Below are 22,840 nucleotides of genomic sequence, written 5' to 3'. Positions count from 1 at the left end.
CGCACACGGCGACACCGTGTCTGGCCTACGAGGCCCAGAGGAAAGCTGGCAAGAAACCCCGACAGCTCACCAGGTGCCGTGTCAGAGCAGACCAGCTCGGGACCGGCGGGGGGAAGAAACCGGGAGCCCAGAGCGCCACTGCCAGCCCTCACCCACAGCTCGCTCCGCCGTGCTGCGTGCCCGTGCCCTCTGCTGGGTAACGGGGGCTCTGGGTTTAAAGCGCCCGTGCCGGCTGCAGACAAGACGGGAGAGCCACCACCGCACTGAGTTCATCGCCTACTCCCGTCACGTCCACCGGGCTCTGCGAGGACCTGGGCGGTGCAGCATCCGCTCCGGCACACGGCCCCCCTGGTTGCGCAGACGAGAGCTTCCCACCGGACTCTCTGAACGTGACCGTGTCTGTCTCCTATTTCAGGCGAGGAGAACCCTTTCTGTCCAGCTGCTGCTGTAAAATCCCCAAGCTGTCCTGGGCTAAGTAAACAAACTCTTCGACGACAGGGAGATCGCACAAACATATGACCGCAGGGAAATTCAGCTTCCTCCCGAAGAAGCAGTCACACCGGCTCTGGCTGGTCACAGGAAAAGGAAATAGGAGGGCCGGGTTGGAAATTCTGCTCTGGTGAAACCCTAGCCCTTCGGGCTGGTCGCAGGGCCAGCAGGGTTCCAGCCAGAGTGATCAAAGACGGGGTGCAAGACTCCCCGGCACCAGTGAGACAGGCTGAATCCTGACCAAGGGACAGGGTGCACGTGTCCCTGCCGTCAGCAGAAGTCCTGTGGGGGACGGTCGGCAGGAGCGAAAGTGAGAGTCCAGGCAAGAAAAGGGGGGGGGGGGGGGGACGTGAGCCCAACAGAAGGGAGCAAACCAGGCAGAAACAAGTAGAGGGCACGCCTGCCTGGTCTGGTGGGGAAGCCGCACCTCCTTTTAGGAAGAAGCCACTCAGTCAAGCCTCCTGAACCTGCCCTGCGGGCTCAGCCGTGTTCTCACTGACCCCGGCCCCCACCTGAAGATCCTGGGTTGTGCAAACGCAGGCTGTGTGTGAGGCTGTTCTGCACAGGCGTCTGGCGCCCGGGGGCCACGCCGACTCACGCCACTGCTGTTAGCGCAGTCTCGCTGGGCTCGCGTGGGCACCTCCTCTGCAGGGGTCGGGCAGCACCGGGACCGGGAATGAGTGGCAGGCGGGCGTTCTGTCCCAGGAGTCAGTCACGAGCACAGACAGACACAGCCGCCGGTGCAGCTGTTCTCCAACGGACTCTGTCTAAAAGGATGCTCTCAGGTATAAAAGGGTCCCTGTGCCGGAAGAACAGACCTCCAACTTGGAAGAGCTACCTGGCTTCCTGGAGACGAGCAGGACGTGTCAGTGGAGGGAGTGGAGGGAGGCGGTTGGTCGTCAGAGTAAACATGAGTGAATTCGCTCATAAACCAGCAAACCACGAGAACGGACTTGCTGATGTGATCTGGGAGTCCACACATCCTAGACATCACATCGTCTGTCCGTCTTTCTTGTGTTTGTCCTTCTAAGACCAGGGATGTGGATGTGCACGAAAACAGCCATTTCGTGAATCTGGAAAGCAGACTGAATTAGTCCTCTCTGCAGAACTCAGCCTACGATTTTGTCCACCTTACAACACTCACGGCGGCAGACGGGGCAAAATGCAGGCTGCTACCGAATCCAGGACAACTCCACAGCACCATCGAGGGTCTGTGGGCTCCAGCTCCGTGCCGGGCTTTGAGACGGGACCTGCTGCCACAGTGCCCCCTTGGGGATCCCACTTTAGAAGGCAGTACAGGCTAACAGACACGTGAACAGAACAATGTGACATCGGGGAGCGACGACAGCCGTGAGGATCTACCAAGCAGGGAGCGAAGACAGGGGTGGGTGGGGAGGCCCCTCTGAGCAGCCATGTCGGAGCAGAGTCCCAGAGACGCCGGGGGCCCAGCAGGGGCGGAGGGTGGCCAGGGCCCAGGCTGGACGAAGAGTGCAGCGGTGGTGTGGGCAGAGGGGTTTCCAGGGACCGAGAGCAGGAAGATCAAAATCAAGCTTTGCACTTCAAATGAAGTGATGAATTTCACGGTGAGGTAAACGGCGGTTTCGGCCACATAAAGATCCGTCAAAGCGGTCTTCCAGAGAATGAACTGTTTCTGCATCTAGGGTGTGTGATTCACTCTGAACGTTCTGTCGAAACATCGCTTTGCCCAATGTTAGGAAAGTATGAAAAAATACAGCAAATTTAGTGAGGGCAATTCATCACCATCTGGAGGATGATGGGAACAGTCAAGGCTGTGCTCACACGGACTGTCCTGCTGCGGCCAGAGTTGACCGTGAAACCAAAGACTACGGTCCCGATGCTCGTTGTCAGAAACACAGCTGTGCTGACACAGGGGACGAGATCTACGAGAAGAGCTCAGCTTCCCCCACCAAGGAACTGTCACTAGTAAATGAATTCGGTACAAAGGACACAAATTCAACATACAAAAATCTGTTGCATTTTTATACAGTAACAACGTGAACAACAACAACAACAACAACAAAGAAAATAATCGCATTTACAACTGCATCAAAAATAAAATACTTAGGAATAAATGTAGCCAAGGAGATGAAAGCACTGTATCCTGACAATTGTATGAAACCAATGAAAGAAATCGAAGACTCCACAATTAACGGAAATCTATTCCGCGTTCACGGATCGCGAGAGCTGATGCAGAAGAAATGTCCACACGACCCAAAGCCAAGTACAGACTGGAATCCCCATCAAAACTCCAAGGGCATTGTTCACCAGAAATAGAAAAAACAATTGTATGGAACCCCAAAAGACCCCAAATAGCCAAAGCAATCTTGAACAAGAACAAAGCTGGATCAAGAATCTCGCTTCCTGATTTCAAACTGTATCACAAAGCTTTAGTAACCAAAACTGTATGGTATTGGCATAACAACAGACACATATCAGGGCCCCTGGCTGGCTCAGACGGTGGAGTGTGCCATCGGGGTCGTGAGTTCAAGCCCCACGATGGGCACAGAGACCACTTAAGGCAGACAAACAAACAAACAAACACCAAACACAGATCAATGGGACAGAATGGAGAGCCCAGAAGTCAATCCATGCATATATGGTCAATTACAACAAAGGAGGTAAGAACACACAAAAATAATTCCAAATGGATTAAAGACGCGAAATCCAGAAGCTCCCAGTTGGAAACACAACAATAAAGCTCCTCGATGCGAGTCTCACCCACACCACGGGCAACAAGACCAAATATAAACAATGGGACCACACCGGCTAAAAAGCTTCCACAAAGCGAAGTAAACCATCAACAAAGTGAAAGGACAGCCTACAAGAGCGCGAAAAGAACATTTGCAAGCCATTTATCAGGTGAGGGATTAATATCCAAAATATGTAAAGAACTCCTACAACTCAATGGCAAAAACCAAAGAATCCAATTTAAAAATGGGCAACTGCCTGACTAGACATTCTCCAAAAGAAGACATCCAGATGGCCAACAGGAACGTGAGAAGGCGCTCAACGTCACTCATCACCAGGCAACGGCAAATCAAACCCAAAATGAGGTATCACGTCCCCCCTCTTAAAAGGCTGTCGTCAAAAGCACAGCTGGTAACAGGTGTCAGTGAGGGTGGGGAAAGGGACCCCTCGTGCACTGTCGGTGGGAATGCAAACGGGTGTAGCCGCTGTGGAAAACAGTATGGAGGGTCCTCAAAAAACTGAACATAGAACTACCACACGATCCAGCAACCACTTCTGGGTAAACACCCGAACGAAACGCAAACAGAAGAGACGTCCACACTCCCGTGTTCACCGCAGCTTCCTTCTCGAAGGGAGGACACGGAAACCAGCTGAGCGTCCACTGACGGATGAAGAAGGTGTGGTAGAGCCATGCCATGGACGGTTATTCAGCCGCGAGAAAGAGGGACATCCTGCCATTTGTGAGAACGTGGACGGACCCTGAGAAATTACGCTCGGTGAAGTCAGGCAAAAAAAGACTTCTTCCCGTATATTCCTAACTTACACGGAGAATCGAAAAGAGACAAACATCTAGAAACAGACGGGAGAAGGGCGTGGAGGAAATGGCAAGATGTTGGTCACGTGGTACAAATTTCCAGTCGTGAGACGAGTCGGTGCTGGGGATCTAGGGTACCGCGGTGGGCCCGCGGTTGAAATACCGTATCGTGTACCCGTGTACCTGAGATGCCGAGACAGTTCTGGGATGTTCTCACCACACACGGGAGGGAATTATGTGAAACGATATTGCTGTTAACCAGCTTCATTGTGGCAACAATTCTGCAACACGTGCATGTATCCGGTCATCACGTTGTATACTTTAAGCGTATACAATGTTACATGTCAACTATAGTTCGGTAAAACTGGAAAAGATATAAAATAAAAGGCTCCCGCTAAAAAAATAAAATAAAATAAAATAAATTAAGAAAAAGGCTGATGTCATCAAGAAAGCAAAACCACCAACCGCAGAACGGGGGAGCACACGTGCAAGTCAGGTGTCTGACAAGGGGTCTGTACCTAGAACGTGAGGAACTCCTACAACTCAATAAGACGGCCTAATTAAAAGATGAGCAAAAGATCTGGATCGACATTTCTCCCGAGAGCATATACCAAGAAGCACATGAAATGAGGCCCAGCGTTTTCATGAATAAAATGGCTTTCAATGACTAAACAGGTCGTTAGTTACCAGAAGACCTAAACCAACCTGTGACGAGCTACCGTTTCACACCCAGTGGATGGCTACGATAAAAAAAAAAAAAAAAAAAAAAAAAAAAAAAAAAAAAAAAAAAAAAGGGCAAAAGCAGATAATGTGGAGAAAAGTAGAACCCTCACACATTTCCGATGGGAATGTACCATGGTGCAGCCACTTTGGAAGATTCCAGAAACTCCCCAGAAGGCCGAACACAGCTATCACGTGACCCAGCAATTGCACTCCTAGGCGTATACTCGAGGGAAGTGAAAACCACCTCTGCAAAAACGCTTGGACACGATGCTCGTGTCCGTGACAGCCAAAGGGAGAAACGACCAAAAGGTGGGCTGACAGGACAGGACGGGTAAACGCAATGTTGTCCGTGTTCCCCACGACGGCATCGTCTTCAGCCGCAGAGGCACTGACACGACCACCCTGCGGATGCGCTTCAGAGATCACGCTGGGCGGAAGGAGCCAGTCACAAAAGACCGCACGCTCCATGTCCAGAATAAGCACACCGTGTCTGCCAGGAGCCGGGGGGCGTTTGGGGATAACGAGGGGTGACCGCTGATGGGCATGAGGTTTCTTTTTGGGGCACCAAGGGCCTTAAAGTTGTGGCGGGGCCACCGTTCTGAATACTCTGCAAGCTTACAATATTATGTACACTTTAAGCAGAGGCACTGCAGGGTGTGTGGATTCCCTCCCGTTAGGCTGTCAACACGGACACAGACAAAGCCCCCTCCAGCTCCGGGATCTTCTCCTGGGGACCACGGGTCTGCCCTGGTCCTCAAAGACGCATGCGCGGACCCTGAACCAGGAGGGCACGTCCTCACCGCCCGCCCGGCCACCACCCCGGCGGCTCCCGCCACCGGCACAAAACCGCAGCCGCCACCCGGAAGATGGAGGACGAGTGAGGGGGAGGCCGGCCCTCCACGGCGGGGGGCTCGAGGTCCGGTGCTCCGGCCGCCAGAGCGACCTCCCTGGCGCCGTGCCAAAGCGGCACAGCGGCGCGACCGGGAATTCAGAGCTTTCCCGACACAGGGTGGCGGCGGGGTGCGCTGGGGTGCCATCCCACCGGGACACGCACGTTCCGGGACGGGACGGCCGGCACCCGCTCATCCCGACACACCGACCTCTCTCCAGCGAGGATTCTGGCGCCGTGGCCGGCGGGCGCGCCCCCTCCTCTCCGGGGACCCCGCCGGGGGGCCAGGCCTCCCAGAGCCCAGGGGCCCACGACCTACCTGGGCGGCTGCGGGGAGCGGGGCTTCGGCTTCTCCTTCTCCTTCTCGCGCTCCTTCTCGCGGTCGCGGTCGCGGTGCTGGCGGTCCTTCTCGTCGCGCTTGGCTCGCTCTCTCTCCCACTCCTCCTTCCTCCGCTGCCGCTCCTTGTCGCGCTCCCGCTCCCGCTCGCGCTCGCGCTCCCGCTGCCGGCGCTCCCGCTCGCGGTCCCGCTCGCGCTCCCGCTCGCGCTCCCGCTGCCGGTTCTCGCGCTCGCGCTCGCGCTCCCGGTCCTGAAGCCAAAGACACGCGCTGGGCGGTGGCCGGCAGAACGCGGGTGGCGGGGAGGCCGCGGGGGCTCCGTTCCCCAGGTCGTCCTCCGGGCACCGCTAAGCTACCCGGTCCGCCAGTCGCCGGGGGTGGGGACAGCGCGGGGCACGTGCCCCTGCTTTCCGAGGCCAAGGCCTCGAGCGCCTTCCGGAACTATCGCTCGGATCTCCTCCATCCGTCAGCTCTAATGCTCAAAGTTAAAACGGGACAAAGCCCAAATCACACAGCACGGACACGGGTTTCGGGTTTCAAGTGGCCTGTGAGGTAATGAGGTGCGCCCCTGCCCTGCCACTGGCCGCAGCCTTGGACGTGGTGGGGGACAGAGGCGGTGGAAAGCGGCTCCGACGAGTCACTTCTACCTTCAGGGAGACCCTGCCTGGCAGGCCGCACCTGTACCCCCACAGCCCGGGCCCACCCTCCAGGCCAGCAAGGCACAGCTGGGGGCGGGAGGGGCGGGGGGGGTCACTAAAGTGGGTGAGGACATGGGTGAGGACAGCGTAGTTATAAATGGTACCGCTAGGGAACCCGAGGGAGTAACACACTCAGGAGGGCAGAACACAGTCCCATGCAGAGCTGTATCAATAATCCAGTCGGCAAACCTAGTTTTTAACAAACCCCGAGCAAGGGCCCGGACCAACTAAAGGAAACCACCGCCGACTTAACCTGTGGATCCGAACTCTTTCTCCACGAACAGTCGGTCTGGACTTGAAACTGGTACGCTCTGCCCGTGCTGCTAAAACCATATGAGGTCCCATAGATGACAAAGGGGGCAATCTTGAGAAATGGGCCAGCGCGGGGAGACGTGCACGACCGTCACACCCACCCGGTAATTGTGGTACGGCTCCGTCTCCGTGTACTGCACCCGGAAGTTCTCGTACTGCCCGCCACGCCAGAAGCGCTCGATCTCATAGTCGTAGTACGGATCCGCGTAAGGCTCCAGCCTGAAAAATGAGCGAGTAAGAGGCAAATCTTACCGCTTACGAATATTAAGGCAAAAATATTGCACAAAACGTCAGCAAACAGAATCCGACACCACATTAAGAAAATAAAATACGCTATGACTCAGTGGGATTTATTCCAGGAATCTGAGGATGAGTCACAAGGAGGAAACTCGTGAACACGCCACACATAATGGCAGACCCGAAGAGAAGAACCACAGAGGATCGCACCCACGATGACAAACGCCGCAGGGAGCTGGAGACAACACTTCCTAACGAGACTTAACTCGCACACGTACGTTGGAACTCAAGCCAACCTCTTACTAATGGGAACAGGGGCATTTCTGTAAGACCGGGCAAAGGCAAGGTGGCCACGGCCTCGGTGGCCATCCAGTGGCGTGGCAGAGGCTGGCTGCTGCCATCAGACGAATGAAGCTGCGGAGGCTGGGCGAGGAGGAAAAGGACCCACACCCGCAAATGAAATGGCACCAGACTTGGAACCTGAGGCACGATAAAGCTGATCCAGGCAGCCAGAGGGCCCAGGGAAGCATGAGACAGATGCCTCCACGCACACAGATGACCACTCCGGACAAGGAGCAGAGAAACCCTCTTTTACAGCAGCAAGAAAGAAGAAACACCGAGGAACAAAGTGCGTTTAACCAGAACTGAGCAGAACCTATCTGAGAAAAGCTTTAATGTGCTCCTCAAAGACAAGGAGGACATGTGAACACACGAGACCATGTTTCTGGTCTTCAGCCAGGACTGGACGCTGCCCAGAAGTCAGCTCTCTCCATCAATTTGCAAATGGAGGGCAATCCCAGTAAAAACACCGGTGGGCTTCCATATGGAGCTCGACAACCGGTCCCCGAATGCACAGGCAGGCAGAGATGTGCAATCCCAGCCAAGAAAGACACACCCTGAGACAACACGACACTGCAGGCCTGCCTTTCTCACGAAGAAACAAATGGTCCAGGGACAGACCCCCGCACGTGGGATAAAGGAGCCTCCCGAGGGGCCAAGGCAGACTTGTACTCAATGGGGAAGGGACAGCCACTGACCGTGGGGAGGAAGGTAAGGAGATCCCACCTTATCCACTGACCCAGAGGACCTGCCCTGGGGGTGTCCTGGGCCCTGACGTAAGTCTGGCAACAGACAGGCATTCTTTCAGGGATTTCCTGGATCCAGACCAACTCTCCCCTGTGAGTAAGCTGGTGGGGGAAACCAACGTGCCGACAACCTCAAGAGGCTGCCAGGCCGAGCTTCTGGGTCGCCCGATGGCCTCCAGCAGGCTGCCTTCTGGGAGGCGTCTGCCCTGCCTGGGCCAGGACCCCGGCAGACTGACTCACCCGAGGCCGGCTCTGCTGGAGGACACAGCTCTCTTTCACTCCAAGTGGCCAGACATCTTCCAAAGCGCGTAAGTGCCCACCACTCAGGTCGCGTGTAAGACCGCAGTCAGCAGCTGCGCAGGCCTGCCGCGGCCCAGCCCGCTGCTCGACAGCAAGAGAGAACGTGGCCCCCCAGGCCCCAGCACCATTCCCGGCCAACCCAGGCCCTGGGAGAAACACCTTCCCAAACGGATGTGAGGGTGCGTGTTCTCTCAAAGGAGGGCCGTGCCGACAAATTCGTTTCTGGAAAACCGGGTAAGCAACGTGTAACGGCCTCTCTCCCGTGGGACGGCCTGGAGTCTTAGGACACCGCCACCAGGGTCCCTACGTGAAGGAGGGAATGGTCAGGGCGCCTTTGTGGGCTCAGTGCATGTTCTTGCATTAACCGCACCCCAGCCTCCTGCACAGAGATGACATCAAAGTCACGGGACTTGAAATCGTGGCCCTGAGGTCAGGAGTCGCACTCGCACTGACTGAGCTGGCTGGAAACCCCAGGGTGACATTTCTTTCTTTTTTTTAATCATTTTTTTGTTTTCCAGCAGGGAAGAGGGGCAGAGAGAGAGGGAGACACAGACTCTGAGGCAGGCTCCAGGCTCTGAGCTGTCAGCACAGAGCCCGACGCGGGGCTCGAACTCAGGAACGGAGAGATCATGACCTGAGCCGCAGTCGGACACGTAACCAACTGACCCCCCAACGCCCCACCCCCCAGGGTGACATTTCTTAATACCTTGTGCGCATGAGGTCCCACAAGGTGGCTGGCATCTGAAAAGCACTACCTTTACTAAATGATCCTGCTAAACAAGTTAATTCCCAAAAATGGCATAAAGAAAACACCGGTTTTCCTGTGCTTCATAGGGTCTCAGGCTACTTCCTCAGGAGCTCCTGAGCGGGCACCCTTCCCCACTGGTTCCACAACAGAGCACCCAGCTCCACGGTGCCAGAGCCTGACCACGCCGCCCCTGACGTCAGGTGGGGGCCCGGGCCCCCGAACTGAAGTCCACGGCTCTCAAACCTCAGTGGGTGGGCACGAGGATCGCCCAGAAGGCTTGTTAGTTAGCCAGCGGGGCCCCACCTTCCCTGGACACCCCGGCCGGCCCCTGGTGGTGCTGCCGGTCCCTCACGCCCTTCCCCACCTTCCCTCTTCCCCACCTTCCCTCACCTGGCGCACGTGGGGACCCGGTGCACAGGCCTGCCGCGTCGCCGGGTGGAGAGCACCTGGGCACAGAGTTTGTTGTGCCCCGGGGTCCCGGGCAGGGAACACCAGCACGGCTGGTGGTTCTGAGTTTTACATCAACGGCCCTGAACTGCTTTTAAGCTGTCTGCTTGGTATCTGACTGAGCCCCCCACACCCTCTGCCGAGAGCACCCTGTTCTCCCGACTGCCCCGCGCGAGGCTGGCCCACGACAGGTGCCGCAGGGGCTGGCCGGGCCCCGGGGGCAGAAGGGTCTCTCTGTCCTGGCCTCTGCCCGTTGCCGCCCGCCGGACTCTGGCACCCCAGCCTCCTCGCCCACCACAGGGGAGCCGGCACAGCCGGCCAGCACTCCCCTCCTCAGCGGCCTGAGTCCCTGCCCGGCCTCCAGCTTCTCGGTGTGAACTTCCAACTGCGCACCCCCCCCCGCTTCCTACAGCTGCCGCTGCCTTCTGTTTGCACAGTCTTTACATGAAGTGAAAATAGCCAGGGGGTCTCCTGTGTTTAGCGGACCCTGACTGACAGGGCAGAGGTGCCTTCTCACCCACACTCGCCACAGGGGCCCTGTTCCCAGAGGCCCTGACTGATGAGGTCCAGTGGGGCCCGACACAGGGGTGTCACAGAAGCCCCCGGTTAATTCTAGGGCAGTGACGTTGAAAAACCAAACGTGAGTGAAAACTTGGCTCTGAGGGCCGTCCTCAGAGGCTTTAGAGGCGCAAGGTCCCGCACCACGGACCCTCCGCAGAGGGAGCACGGCACCCGCCGGCACCACACGCGGGGCAGGCCCAGGGCACAGCCGCCGGTTCGGCCGAGGCCCGCGTGCGCCCTGCAGAGCCGCACTCGCCGGCCGGCTCCCCTGAGGGCACACGCTCCAGGCCCCCCTGCTTCAGCAGCGGCCGGGAGGCCGAGTGTCGAGGTTCGGAGCCTCTTCGCCCAGCGTTCAGAGTGAGCACGCTCAGAGAGCACACCCTCTGTGCCGGTCACCCCGGCCCCTGGGACTGTCCGCCTGCCCCTTGAGCCCGGCGGGACGGGAGCCTCACCTGCGCTTTCCCCAAGAAAAGCGTGAGGCCTCGGGACCCGAAGGGAGCCGAGGGAGCTGGCAGACAGAGTCCCGACTGCCACGCTCCCGTCTGGGATCTGACAGGCCTCCACACCCAGAATCAGAAAACACACAAGTCTGAACCACGGCTTTAAATCTCTACGCTGCAAACTCTGAGCTGTCCCCCGACACAAGCGTGGAGCACAGGCCCCCCCCCCTCCACCGTCCTCCTCTGCAGGCAGAGAGCCGGGGGCAGGGTGCACGATGCGGGACACGAGCCTCGAGCTTCGAGTAGCAGCCTGGCCGGCGGAACCCTGAAAGGCAAGCCCCGTCCGCGAACCCCTTCTCGGCGCCCACCGCCACCGCCACCGCGGCCAGACCCCGGAGAGCACGCTCTCCCACGGCAGGTGTGGCCGAGCGGAGCGCTGCTATGACGCTGCCTGGGCGCCAGAGCCGGCTCCGATCGCGGTGACCCGAGCCCACGCTGCGGTGGCTGCTCAGGAGAGAGCTGCCTGCGTCTGCCCCTCCAAGGGGAGCGCGACAAAGCCGACCGTCCCCCGGGAAGACGTGCGGGGGGATGTTGTGAGAGCCCCGAAGCCTTTCAACCGCATGCACTTCTCTACCAGACCAGTAACAGGACGTGTCGGAGAAGGAACAAGGCCATTTACGATGAAAAGTGTCACACCTGCCGAGTTCCTGGACTCTGGTGACAATTTCATGGGTTTTCCTAGCCGCTGGGAGACCAGGAGGAGGGTGGAAAGAGGCAGACCGCTGGGGCCCCAGGGGTTCGGAGCAGAGCTCTAGAAATGCAGAGCTCAGAGGAAGCCACACAGAGGTGAGCCCTCCCCGGGCACCCGGCCCTGCCAGAGCCGGGGCGTTTCCTTCACGGCGCAGAAAACCCAGGAAAGCCCCTGCAGAGCTTCTGACACGATCTCGGGAAGGCTGTTCTGAGCCGAGGACGGGGAGAGGGAGGCACGGCCCCCCGAGGCCTGAGGGAAGAGCGCGAGGCTCCCGCGGCTGGGGACAGCTTCACTGTCCCTCAGAAGGGAAGGAGGGATGGCTCCTTACGCTGTCTCTCGGACATCCCTCGTGATGCGGTAATTCCAATCCCGGAAAACTTCATTTTCCTTGTCAAACTCCCGTTCGTCTTCGCCGATGGTCACCGTAAACCTTTTCTCTTCAAAATCGGGCTCCTGTTCTTTTCGAATGGTTGCTTTTTTTAAAACCTACCGTCGTAAGAAGGAAGAAGTCAACGCTAGTCGCTGTCAGGAAAGGCGGCCCCATGGCGCCCCAGCCAGGGCAGCGGGAGCGGCCGAGGGACTCCAGGCCCAGGCACACCATCTCTGCACCAGCAGGATGGGCCCGCCAGGCGGTGCCACGGAGCTGGCTTGCCTTCTGGAAAGGGGTAACAGAGCCGGCCACCTCCTGAGCCAGGGAGCCCCAGATACTCGCTCGTGACGGGGCCCAAGCATGGAGAGAAAGCGGTTCCAGGGCTGGGGGGGGGGGGGGGCGGTGGGGAGTGGGGGGCTGGCTCCGTGCTGAGCCAGGCAGGGGAATGGTTTCGTTTTTATCCTGTCACCTCACTGGAGAGAAAGTGAAGTGAGGGCCTGGAAAGCAGGTCTGGTGGCGACAGACCACAAGCCTGACGGCCAGGGCCACGGGACAGCCTGGAAGGAGGGCGCTGGCGGGGACAGCGGCCGTCTCGGGAAGGGACGGGCCTGCACACGCACGGGCCACGGCTCCAGGAGGCCGGGGGCCGCAGCACCAGCCGGGGTGCGGTGTGACGCCACCCGAGCCACGGGAAGACAGCGCGCCTGGGCCTTGGACAGAGCGACGGAGCTCTCTTAACTCTTAGGAAACCGCTCCCTCACTTTAGAGACTTCGCTGAGTTTCCAGTCACTGTCTCTGAATCAAACCAACGCTATTCATGCTCAAGAATTTTCCTCAGGCCCTCCAGTTACCTCCTTCGCGTGCCGGAGTCCTCGTTCCCAGGCACTCTCCGTGGGGGGCTCTGGAGGGGGTGGAGGCAAAATTTCATCAACTACGGGCCCACCCTATTAAGAAACAAGAAGAGAAAAGTTGAGAAAGCAAGCAAAACTTCAAAATCTACAAAGAGACGGGAGCAAGAACACCAGCTAGAAGGTTATCGGCCGCACGCCCCTGGCACTCCAAGCCTCAGTGTGGCCCCTGACCTGCTGCCCTGAGCCTAGGGTTGCCTCCTCACGGAGACACAGAAGCATCTGGAAGGCGACCCAGTGACCGTGACGTCACGGAGGTGCCTTTTACACAAGGTGTACCGATGGGCTGTAAGCAGAAGGTTCGGAGAGCTTAGCTGTCCCGTCCGTTAGCAATGAAAGAAAGAGAGGGGTTCACGCACCCAGGGGTTGGCAGGCATCAGTGGGTGAGGTCCAAGAGGTGGGGCACCATTAGGCGGGAAAGGTTCGGCTTTGGTGATTAAGGAATAGTTGCCCTTGTCGTTGACTCCGGGGTGTATAAACCTACAGTTCATTCCCCACGTGCAGTTCCCTGTGGAGACAAAAGCCAGGTCAGAAAGGGGAGCCAATCGGAGCACACGAGGTCAGCTTCCTGCCCGCTTTGCCCACAGTGGCTCCAGGAGCGGCAGCTTCGCCGGGGGCCCGTGCAGTGCCATGCAGGGCGCCCTCGCCACCCCACAGGCTGTGTGAACCCGAGTCCGAACGGGCCCGGAGTCAGGCAGCGGTGGTGGTGGGGTCGGGCTCAGAGTTGGGCTGCCTGGGCTCACCCTTCACGCCTGAACCGAGCACAGCAAAGACCCCCCGCCCCGTGCCTCCACCTTCACACACACACACACACACACACACACACACACACACACGCACGTGCGCATGTGCGTGGTTCCTGGCAGGCAGGCCCAGACCGGGCCCCGGGCTAAGGAGCTTCCTGAGAGCAGCACTTCCTGAGTGCTCCCGAAAGGGACTGAGGTTATGCGGTGGAGGAAACGTGGCCCCTGTTCCTAAGTGACTCTGTGAGTAGTTCATTTCCCCCTAAAAATAGAAAAAGTCCGGGAGCTTCCCAATCACAGGCGGCCCTGGGTTTCCTGCTCGGACGACACTGCACCCCCAGAAAGGCTCAGAGGTATGCAAGGAGGACCCTGATTTATTCGGACTCAAAAAACCACGCATACTGAAACAGCCATCACAGAGAAGCATCGAAGGATGCTTCCAGAATTCCGCCAGTCAGTCTCCGGGTGTCTGTACCAGCTCTGGACGTCTGTGTTTCTCCCACCAAAGCCTCACATACCATTTCAGGACATTTCTGGACTTAAAAAATGTATTAATGAGAACACACATAGACAACCCTAATAATCTGGGTGCTTATAAAAAATATCTTTTAGAATTACTTGGTGACAGAACACCAATATCGTTCAAGGAAACTGCCTGATTTTCCAGAGCAGAAGGCAAGAAACCCACGTTTCAATTTAACCAGTAAGTGAACCAGTTTTTAAAATACTAATTTTGGGGGGCACCTGGCTGGCTCAGTTAGCGGAGCATGCAACTCTTGATCTCAGGGTCATGAGTTCGAGCCCCATGTTGGGTATAAAGAAGATGTTGAAAAATTAAAAATTAAAAAAATTAAAAAAATAAAAATGTAATTTTTTGAACAGGTAGTATCTACACAAGCTCAAAAATAAATATAGCATACAATATCTAAATGATTTAAAAATGTTTTCAACAGGTTAACACGTAGTTAAAATTTAAACCATCTTTTAATATATATTCACTTTTTAAAAATGTTTACTTATTTTGAGAGAGAGAGAGAGAGAGAGAGAGAGAGAGAGAGAGAATCCCAAGCAGAGTTCCACACTGTCAGCACAGAGCGGGACATGGGGCTCGATCCCACAGACCGTGAGATCATGACCTGAGCGGAACTCAAGAATCAGATGCTTAACTGACAGAGCCACCCAGGCGCCCCCCGTATATTCACTCCTAAATGTGATACTCCATTTCAATGTTTCTGTTGACAAAACATAGTTTTCCTCGTACAAATTACAGAGAACTAATTGTTTGGTATTCAGAAAAAAGCTAAATTTACCTTTTAAACATCATGAATATTTTAACTTGCATTAAAACTTACTAACGAATTGATCTGAGTTAAATGCGAAATAAAGTATGCTTAAAATTCCTTCTCTGGAAATGTGAAAATGACTTTCAAAATTGTTTTTTAAAATATTTTTGAGAGAGAGCGAGCGAGCATGCATGTGTGAGCAAGCATGAGTGGGGGGAGGGGCAGAGAGAGGAGGACAGAGGGTCTGAAGCAGGCTCTTCACTGACAGCACAGAGCCTGAGGTGGACCCTGAACTCACGAACCTCGAGACCATGACATGAGCCAAAGTCAGACGTTTAACCGACCGAGCCGCCCGGGCTGCCCATTTAAAATTCTTAATTTTTTTTTTTTAATGTTTATTTTTATTTCTGAGAGAGACAGAGACAGAATGCGAGTGGGTTAGGGGCAGAGAAAGAGGGAGACACAGGATCGGAAGCAGGCTCCGGGCTCAGAGCTGTCAGCACAGAGCCCGACATGGGCTTCAACTCACGAACCGTGAGATCGCGACCTGAGCCGAAGTCGGACGCTCAACTGACTGAGCCAGCCACCCAGGCGCCCCTAAAATTCACGCAGAAGTCATTATACTACAGGGGGCTCAAAATCCCAGAGTCTCAGAGAGGTTTAAAGAAAACAGACTATGCAGTCCTGTATCTAAATAAAGAATTCCAAATGCTATCAAGTGCTCTGCCTTTGAAGCCTGTGAGAACTCACACGGCATCCTCGCTGCCGTGTAGTTAGACTAACGGATCACACAGGCTTAGTGCAGAAACTTTCCGAGCGCAGAAAAGTATGAATATAGGTGCCAGCTTTTCTATGACTTTTTTTTTTTTTTTTAATTTTTTTTTTCAACGTTTATTTATTTTTGGGACAGAGAGAGACAGAGCATGAACGGGCGAGGGGCAGAGAGAGAGGGAGACACAGGATCGGAAACAGGCTCCAGGCTCCGAGCCATCAGCCCAGAGCCTGACGCGGGGCTCGAACTCACGGACCTCGAGCTCGAACTCACGGACCGCGAGATCGTGACCTGGCCGAAGTCGGACGCTCAACCGACTGCGCCACCCAGGCGCCCCTTTCTATGACTTTTTAAACCTAAAATATGTAACTGGGTGGCGGATAAATAGGTTTGTTAATCTGGGTTTTTTTTTTTTCTATTTTTCTTTTTTTTTGTATTTAAAATATTTCCAAAAGAAAATCAAAAACGTCTCCCATGAGCCTACTGACAAAAGAGACCTTTTACTACTGCCACAGGCAGGGAGAAGAGATCAGACGGGAGCACGAGGGAGAAGAGCAGCAGCGGTGGCCCCCCGAGTCTCCGGCAGGTGACAGGAGCCCGTCCTCCTGGACCCTCTGCTCCGGGGTGGGCGGAGACCCTTGCCGGCCACCAGAGGCGAAGAGAAGGCTGCTCCGGGCGGAGGCAGGGGAGGCCTACCCGCACCGCCGGGACGGGTGCCCACGGAGGGTGGTATGGGTCGGCACGCCCACGGAAGAGGGCGGCAGAAGCTGTGTGCTCCCGCCGGCCTTTTTACTCTAAGATTCTATCTTCAAGTCGCCTCGATACCCAACATGGGACTCGAACGCAAGACCCCAAGATCAAGAGTCGCACGTTCCACCGACGGAGCCAACCGCTCACTAGCCTTTTTAAGAGTGAATTTTTGTGTAGAAAAAAGCCTGGAACGAAGCACCCGAATTGTCGCATGGTAGGAAGACTTCTATCTTTTACTGTCCTGACTCTGTCAGTATGCAACGCTTTCGTAATTTAAAAACGTATTTTGTAGGGGCGAGCCCCGCAAGAGACTCCGCACAGGCGGCGTGGCACCGGCCTGGGACTCTCTCCCTACCCTTCTCCCACTTGCGCTCTCAAAATAAAGAAATGAACTTAAAAAAAACCCCAGCATTTTGTTTGGGCGAAAGTACTCTCTAGAAACTGGAAGAACAAATCTTGTTTTAACCCCCCACGGCCTTCCACTTCTAAAAGAAACTTCACAAACACAGAGTTCGTGTGGACTGTGACTCTGGACGAATACACGGCTGACGATTATGGGAGGACCCTGGCCAGAAAGAAACAAAGAAAGTGGAAGCCGGGTCACGCCGTCAGGACGAGGGCGTGAGTTTCTTCATGATGGTTTACACAGGGCTTTGAAGGCACCGACGACGTTTTAGTTCGTAACTGAAAAGCACATGTATGAAATCAAAGTAACATATACACAAAACATATGCAAACACTCTGAAAGTTAGCGCCACCTCCAGGCCTCCAGGGCCTCCTACCAGAGCCAGTCACCAATTTACTGGGGGAGGATCGACCAACCAATCAATCCACGGTGTAGCCGTCCCCACTTTTTCCTGGTCATTTATACACTTGGGGTCGAGCCTTGCTTTTTTTTCCCCCGAGTAACAGATCTACAAAGAAGAAACCTGCGTGTTCAATCCCACCAAACCCACAATCGGCGAAACAGACACAAATCTGCAGAAATCAAAGAAACTAAACCCCGAGACGAGAGGAAACCAAAGCCTCGTCTCCCAGGCCAGGGCCCTGCTGGCCACAACCACACACCTGACCAAGGAGGAATCCACTTCTCCCGCAGCGTGAAATGTCCGAAGACAGCATCGTGTCTGTGGGCACACGTGTGAGCGTGTATGTGTGGTGGGCCCAGAAACACAAGCAGATTTTTAAATTTCTGACTGTCAGTCTGACCGGTGTCAGTACAAGGCAGTGCTGGTATCATTTCTAGAGGCCGCGCTCACTGCAAAGTGTATCTGCAAAGTGTCCCGCTACTTTGTTATTTCTAAGTAAGACAGCGGCCTTAGTCACTGGTCCCATTTCCTGTTAGCCTGAATAACTCAGAATAGAAAATAAACACAGGGATCACAAGGACAGAGAAGTTTAAAGTGCTTCATGGTTTTAAAAAAATGCCACTGAAAGGGGCGCCTGGGTGGCTCGGTCAGTTGAGTGTCCGACTTCAGCTCAGGTCATGATCTCATACTCTGTGAGTTTGAGCCCCGCGTCAGGCTCTGTGCTGACAGCTCAGAGCTTGGAGCCTGCTTCAGATTCTGTATCTCCCCCTCTCTCTGCCCCTCCCCTGCTCATGCTCTGTCTCTCTCTGTCTCAAAAATAAATAAAAAACATTAAAAAAAAAAAAACCTCTATTTCAAAAACACTACTATGAGCGTTACTTTTCTTTCTGCAAACCTCTTCTTTATGTTTGTTTATTTTGAGAGAGACAGAGAGAGAGACAGGGGAAGGGAGGGAGGAAGGGACGGAAGAGGGGTGGAGGGAAGGGAGACAGAGGATCCCCAACAGGCTTCATGCCGTCAGCATACAGTCCGACTCGGGGCGCTGACTCCGAGCTGTGAGATCCCAACGGGAGCTGAAATCAGGAGTCGGAAGCCCGACCGACAGAGCCTCTCAGGCGCCCTCCTTTTCACAGACCGCTTGAATCCTGCCGTTAAACGGAAGGCAGCCTGTCCCCCGTCGGCTTCTGTGTTCACCCTGCCATGCGGTGTCGCTGCCGTGGAAGCAGGCGAAGAAAACGCAGCCTCGGGGGGCGATGCAGCCGGATGAGGGAGGGGACTCAGCAGGCTTTGAAGAACCCCTCGCGCCCTCGACACTACACCGACCCGGTCCGGCGAAGGCTTCTCGCCGCCAGCCGCCGTGCGGGGGTCCGTCACCCTCTCGCCGAGCACTTCCAACCGTTGTACTCGCGCCCACCGGTCTATCTCGACCCGTGAGCGGACCTTCTGCCCAGAAGGGAGTCGGAGACATCGCGCGACGGTCGCTAAACGCCGTGGCTGGAGGTTCGGGCTCTCCCAAACTCTGATCTCCACTTGAGAGCCCGGGAGCCCAAACCTCATCATTAGCGACGCACGCCGTCAGCCGCTGTCCAGGGAGCGGCAGGCTCTGCTCATTTCCGGGCCACCGTGGCCAGTCCCCGTGGGGACACCGGCTGGCCCAGCCCACGGCGCGAACCTCGCGCGCCCTCCCTGGGGATGACGTCCACGCCTCACTGCGGCAGAGGGGCTCCGTGAGTACTTCCCAGATCGTCTCGCCGAATGTGAGAAAGACCAGCGCTGAGGGCTGCGGGTCTTCCACGGTGATGGAGACGTTCCCAGACTGGACTGTGTGACAGCCACACAACTTGGTAAATTTAAAAAAAAAAAAAAAAACCACTGAATTGCATGCTTAGAACAGGCAAATTTTCTGGCACGGAAATTAAGGTGTTTTTTGTTTTGTTTTGTTTTAAAGACCTGTACTTGAGCGTAAAAGGATTCTCACTGCTCTATCACAGACACCATTAAATGAAATTGCTATTGTCACTCCGAGTGCACGGGGCCAGCACCTGACTGCTAGTAATCTCAGCATCACAAAAGTCGTTTTGACCTGGAAGAGACTCTGAATAAATGCTAGGGGTTCACAGGCCGCAGTTTAAGACCTGCTGCTTTAAACATAACGGAGAGGGGTGCCTGGGTGGCTCGGTTGGTTAAGCATTTGACTTTGGCTCAGGTCATGATCTCGCAGTCCGTGGCTTCGAGCCCCGTGTCGGGCTCTGTGCTGACAGCTGGGAGCCTGGAGCCTGCTTCGGATTCGGTGTCTCCCTCTCTCTCTGCCCCTCCCCGGCTCATGCTCTGTCTCACTCTCTCAAGAATAACTAACATTAAAAAAAAGAAATTAAACATAAAGGAGAATGCAGAGATTCCAAAGTGGGCAACAGACACCTCTCCCAGGAGGGGATCCTCTTTGAACGGCCAATAAGCACACGAAGAGATGCTCACGTCACCCGGGACCGTGGGAATGGAAATCAGAAGCACACCCACTGAGATGCTCTCTCTCAAAAAGTCAGAAAACACCAAGCGTAGGGGAGGAGGACGTGGCTGTCGGGAGCACAATGTGGCGGGGCTGCCCCAAAACACAGCGAGGAGGCACCTCAAGAAACGGAAACTAAAGCCACCGCACGACCCAGCAAGTCTACCATACACACCCCCAGAATTTCAAAACGGGGTCTCGAAGAAACATCCGCACCGTTCACAGCAGCCGGAAGATGAAAGAACCCCGGTCCGCTGTTGGACGAGTAGGTGCACACGCAGCGGAGGACGAACCTTGGGAAGAAAGGAGATTCTGACACGCGCTAAAACACAAGGGGGCCTCGAGAACGCTGCCACGTGAGATAAGACAGTCACATAAAGACAACTATCGCACCGTTCTACTGATATGGGGCACCGGAAGGAGTCACGTTCACAGACAGTAGGAGGGTGGTCGCCAGGGCTGGGGGAGGGAGGAATGGGAGGTTATTGTTTAATGGCTACAGAGTTTCCCTCGTACAAGATGAAGAATTTCAGAGATGATGGTGGCGATGGCCCCGATGTGAATGCACTCAACACCACAGAACCCTACACTTAAAAAGAGTTACGATGGGGGGCCCCTGGGGGGCTCTGTCGGCTGAGCGTCTGACTTCGCCTCAGGTCGTGATCTCATGGTTCATGAGTTCGAGCCCCGATTCATGAGTTCGAGCCCCGTATCGGGCTCTGTGCTGACAGCTTGGGGCCTGGGGCCTGCTTCGGATTCTGTGTCTCCCTCTCTCTGCCCCTCCCCCACTCAGGCTCTGTCTCTGTCTTTCTCAAAAAAAAAATTTAAAAAGTTTAAATAGTTACAGGGGCGCCTGGGTGGTTCAGTCAGTTGAGCACCCGACTTCACCTCAGGTCATGATCTCATACTCTGTGGGTTCGAGCTCCACATCGGGCTCCGTGCTGACAGCTCACAGCCTGGAGCCCGCTTCAGATTCTGTGCCTCCCCCTCTCTCTGCCCCTCCCCTGCTCATGCTTTGTCTCAAAAATAAATAAATAAATAAAAATAAGAATAAAAGTAAGAATAAAAATAAAAATAGTTACAATGGTAAATTTCACGAGGTGCATTTTATCAAATTGTGGGGGGGCGGGGGGAGGCGGGCAGGGAAGAAAGGGAGAGGGAGAAAGAACAGGAAGGAGCAGAGACCAGGAGGCCTGTCCCACAGAATGGGCTGGGTGCTATTGATAGCTGGCCCAATCAGAAACCCAACGTAGGACATAGTTTCAAGAAAACGTTATTTCCATCACTGTAGGGGGAGCTTCCCATCTCGATGACTTAACATAAATACACCAGAGGTAAAAACATATCGTAAACAAAGTAGTGGTGCTTAAAGACGTTTCAACCTATGTTCCTGTTTTCTTGCCAATGGTCATAAATATCAATGTACCCATTTGGGCAACGAATGATTAATCTGGGGGTATCTTTTAATAGAACTATAACTAACAAACTTTCTCAGGAAGAAACCTCAAATTAAGACATAACTTACATGCCGTGTAATGTCCCAATCTAAAGCGAACAATTTCGCGGGTTTCAGCACATACGCGCAAGGTTGTCCAACCATCATCCTAGAAGGAAACCCTGCACTCATTAGCCATCACCCCCACTGCCCGTAGCCACTCCCCCTCCCTCCAGGCTCCTCAGTTTAGACAACGGCTAATCCAGTTCCTGCCTCTGTGGATTATCCTGGACAGTTTGCACACGAGGAGGCCTTTTGCATCTGGCATCTTTCGCTCGGCATGACGTCCTCACAGTTCATCCGTGCTGTGGTCCCAGTACTCCACTCTTCTTGTGGCCGAGTAATATTCCACCGTACAGACGGACCACGCTGTCTGACCATTTATGAGCTGACAGACACGGGCGCTGTGTGCACTCGTGGGCTGTTTCGAACACTGCTATTACGACCATTTGTGCACAAGTTTTTGGGTGGACGTACGTTTTCATCTCTCTCGGGTGGAGATCTAGAAGCAGAATCGACGGGGTCACGTATGGTCCTACATGCTCGTGTCCTCAGGAGCCGCCGGACTGTCTTCCAGCAGCTGCACCAGGTCACGTCCCCACCAGCAGGGTGTGAAGGTCCCCTTTCTCCCCATCTTCGTCAAACGCGACAAACTCGGTTTTATTTCTAAAGTGACTTCTCCTGCTCCTGAAGGGAACTTACACGATTTGTCTCAATGGAACACCAAGCTTATAAAATTGCAGGTAAGCAAAAACATTTTCACCCAAAAACTTGCTCAAAAAAAAAAAAAAAAAACAAAAAAAACCGAGAGATGTGTTTCGGCACGCCCAAAGAATCAACCGTTTCTTCCTATGCTGTATCCCACTACTCCGCAGAGTCGCTCAACAATCCAGGGGGAAAGGTAAATGTATACTCAAAAACCGAGGCTGAGACAAGTTACTGACTCTGCCCAGCCAAGTTGCCGAGAAGGCCGGGTGCCACTGGCCTCAGATTTCTCTGCAGAGAGCCCTGCCACTGGCCTTGGGCTCTGAAACCCAAGCTGAGCATTCGCATTCTGGAGGGACCTCCCTCCCACTGACATGTGGCCCTGGAGTCATCTGCGGAGACGGTGCCCTGTGCGTGCCACGAGGTACCTCCGAGGATGCTCATCCGCGGTCCCAACACGGGACCAAGTCCGTCGGTCCGTGTGCTTCTGTCGCTAAACTCCGGAAACGACCTCAGGGCTGTGACCCCCGGGAGCACCTGGACCGGAGCCTCCGCGGCGCGGACGGACGGTGCCGCCTCCTGCCGTGGAAGCCCGCGGCTAGTCCCGACGGGCCGGCCAGGCTTCTGAACGATTCCACAGCGGTGCCAACCGGAAATGACTGCGTTCGCATCTACGTACGTGTGTAAGTGCATCTCCCCGTGAGGAGTTTCGGCGGGCTGACACCATTTACTCCCACCTAATTATGGAAAAGAGGTCTTCTGCTCAAAATTTTCTGAAATATTGATATTTCAAATACTAAAGCTTGTAAAGAACTGTTAAGAATTTACTTTCTAAAACATACCACACACTCATCTGTGTCCTTAGGGTGACTATGCTGTCCACGAGACAACCGCCAGCCACCCTCCTGAGGACAGAGCACGTGCTGTGCAAAGGACCCATCACGGGCATGTCTAACTCA

At 55.0% G+C, this 22,840-nt stretch overlaps 1 protein-coding gene across 2 annotated transcripts in view; it reads right to left on the bottom strand.

Annotated features, from left to right (window-relative positions):
• Positions 1 to 22,840, bottom strand: part of ZC3H18 (zinc finger CCCH-type containing 18) — a 60,704-nt gene that overhangs the window by 16,591 nt on the left and 21,273 nt on the right. For both annotated transcript variants that reach the window (XM_047846169.1, XM_047846170.1), the window contains 5 exons: positions 13,178 to 13,326; positions 12,762 to 12,854; positions 11,869 to 12,026; positions 7,073 to 7,190; positions 5,944 to 6,212 (listed from right to left, as the gene is read on the bottom strand). In XM_047846169.1, the coding sequence (XP_047702125.1) occupies positions 5,944 to 6,212; positions 7,073 to 7,190; positions 11,869 to 12,026; positions 12,762 to 12,854; positions 13,178 to 13,326 (787 nt within the window). The remainder of the gene's footprint in view (positions 1 to 5,943; positions 6,213 to 7,072; positions 7,191 to 11,868; positions 12,027 to 12,761; positions 12,855 to 13,177; positions 13,327 to 22,840) is intronic.

The sequence above is a fragment of the Prionailurus viverrinus genome, unplaced genomic scaffold (assembly GCF_022837055.1).
Source record: "Prionailurus viverrinus isolate Anna unplaced genomic scaffold, UM_Priviv_1.0 scaffold_38, whole genome shotgun sequence".
Lineage (NCBI taxonomy): Eukaryota > Metazoa > Chordata > Mammalia > Carnivora > Felidae > Prionailurus > Prionailurus viverrinus.
This window is presented reverse-complemented; position numbering and strand designations above follow the sequence as displayed.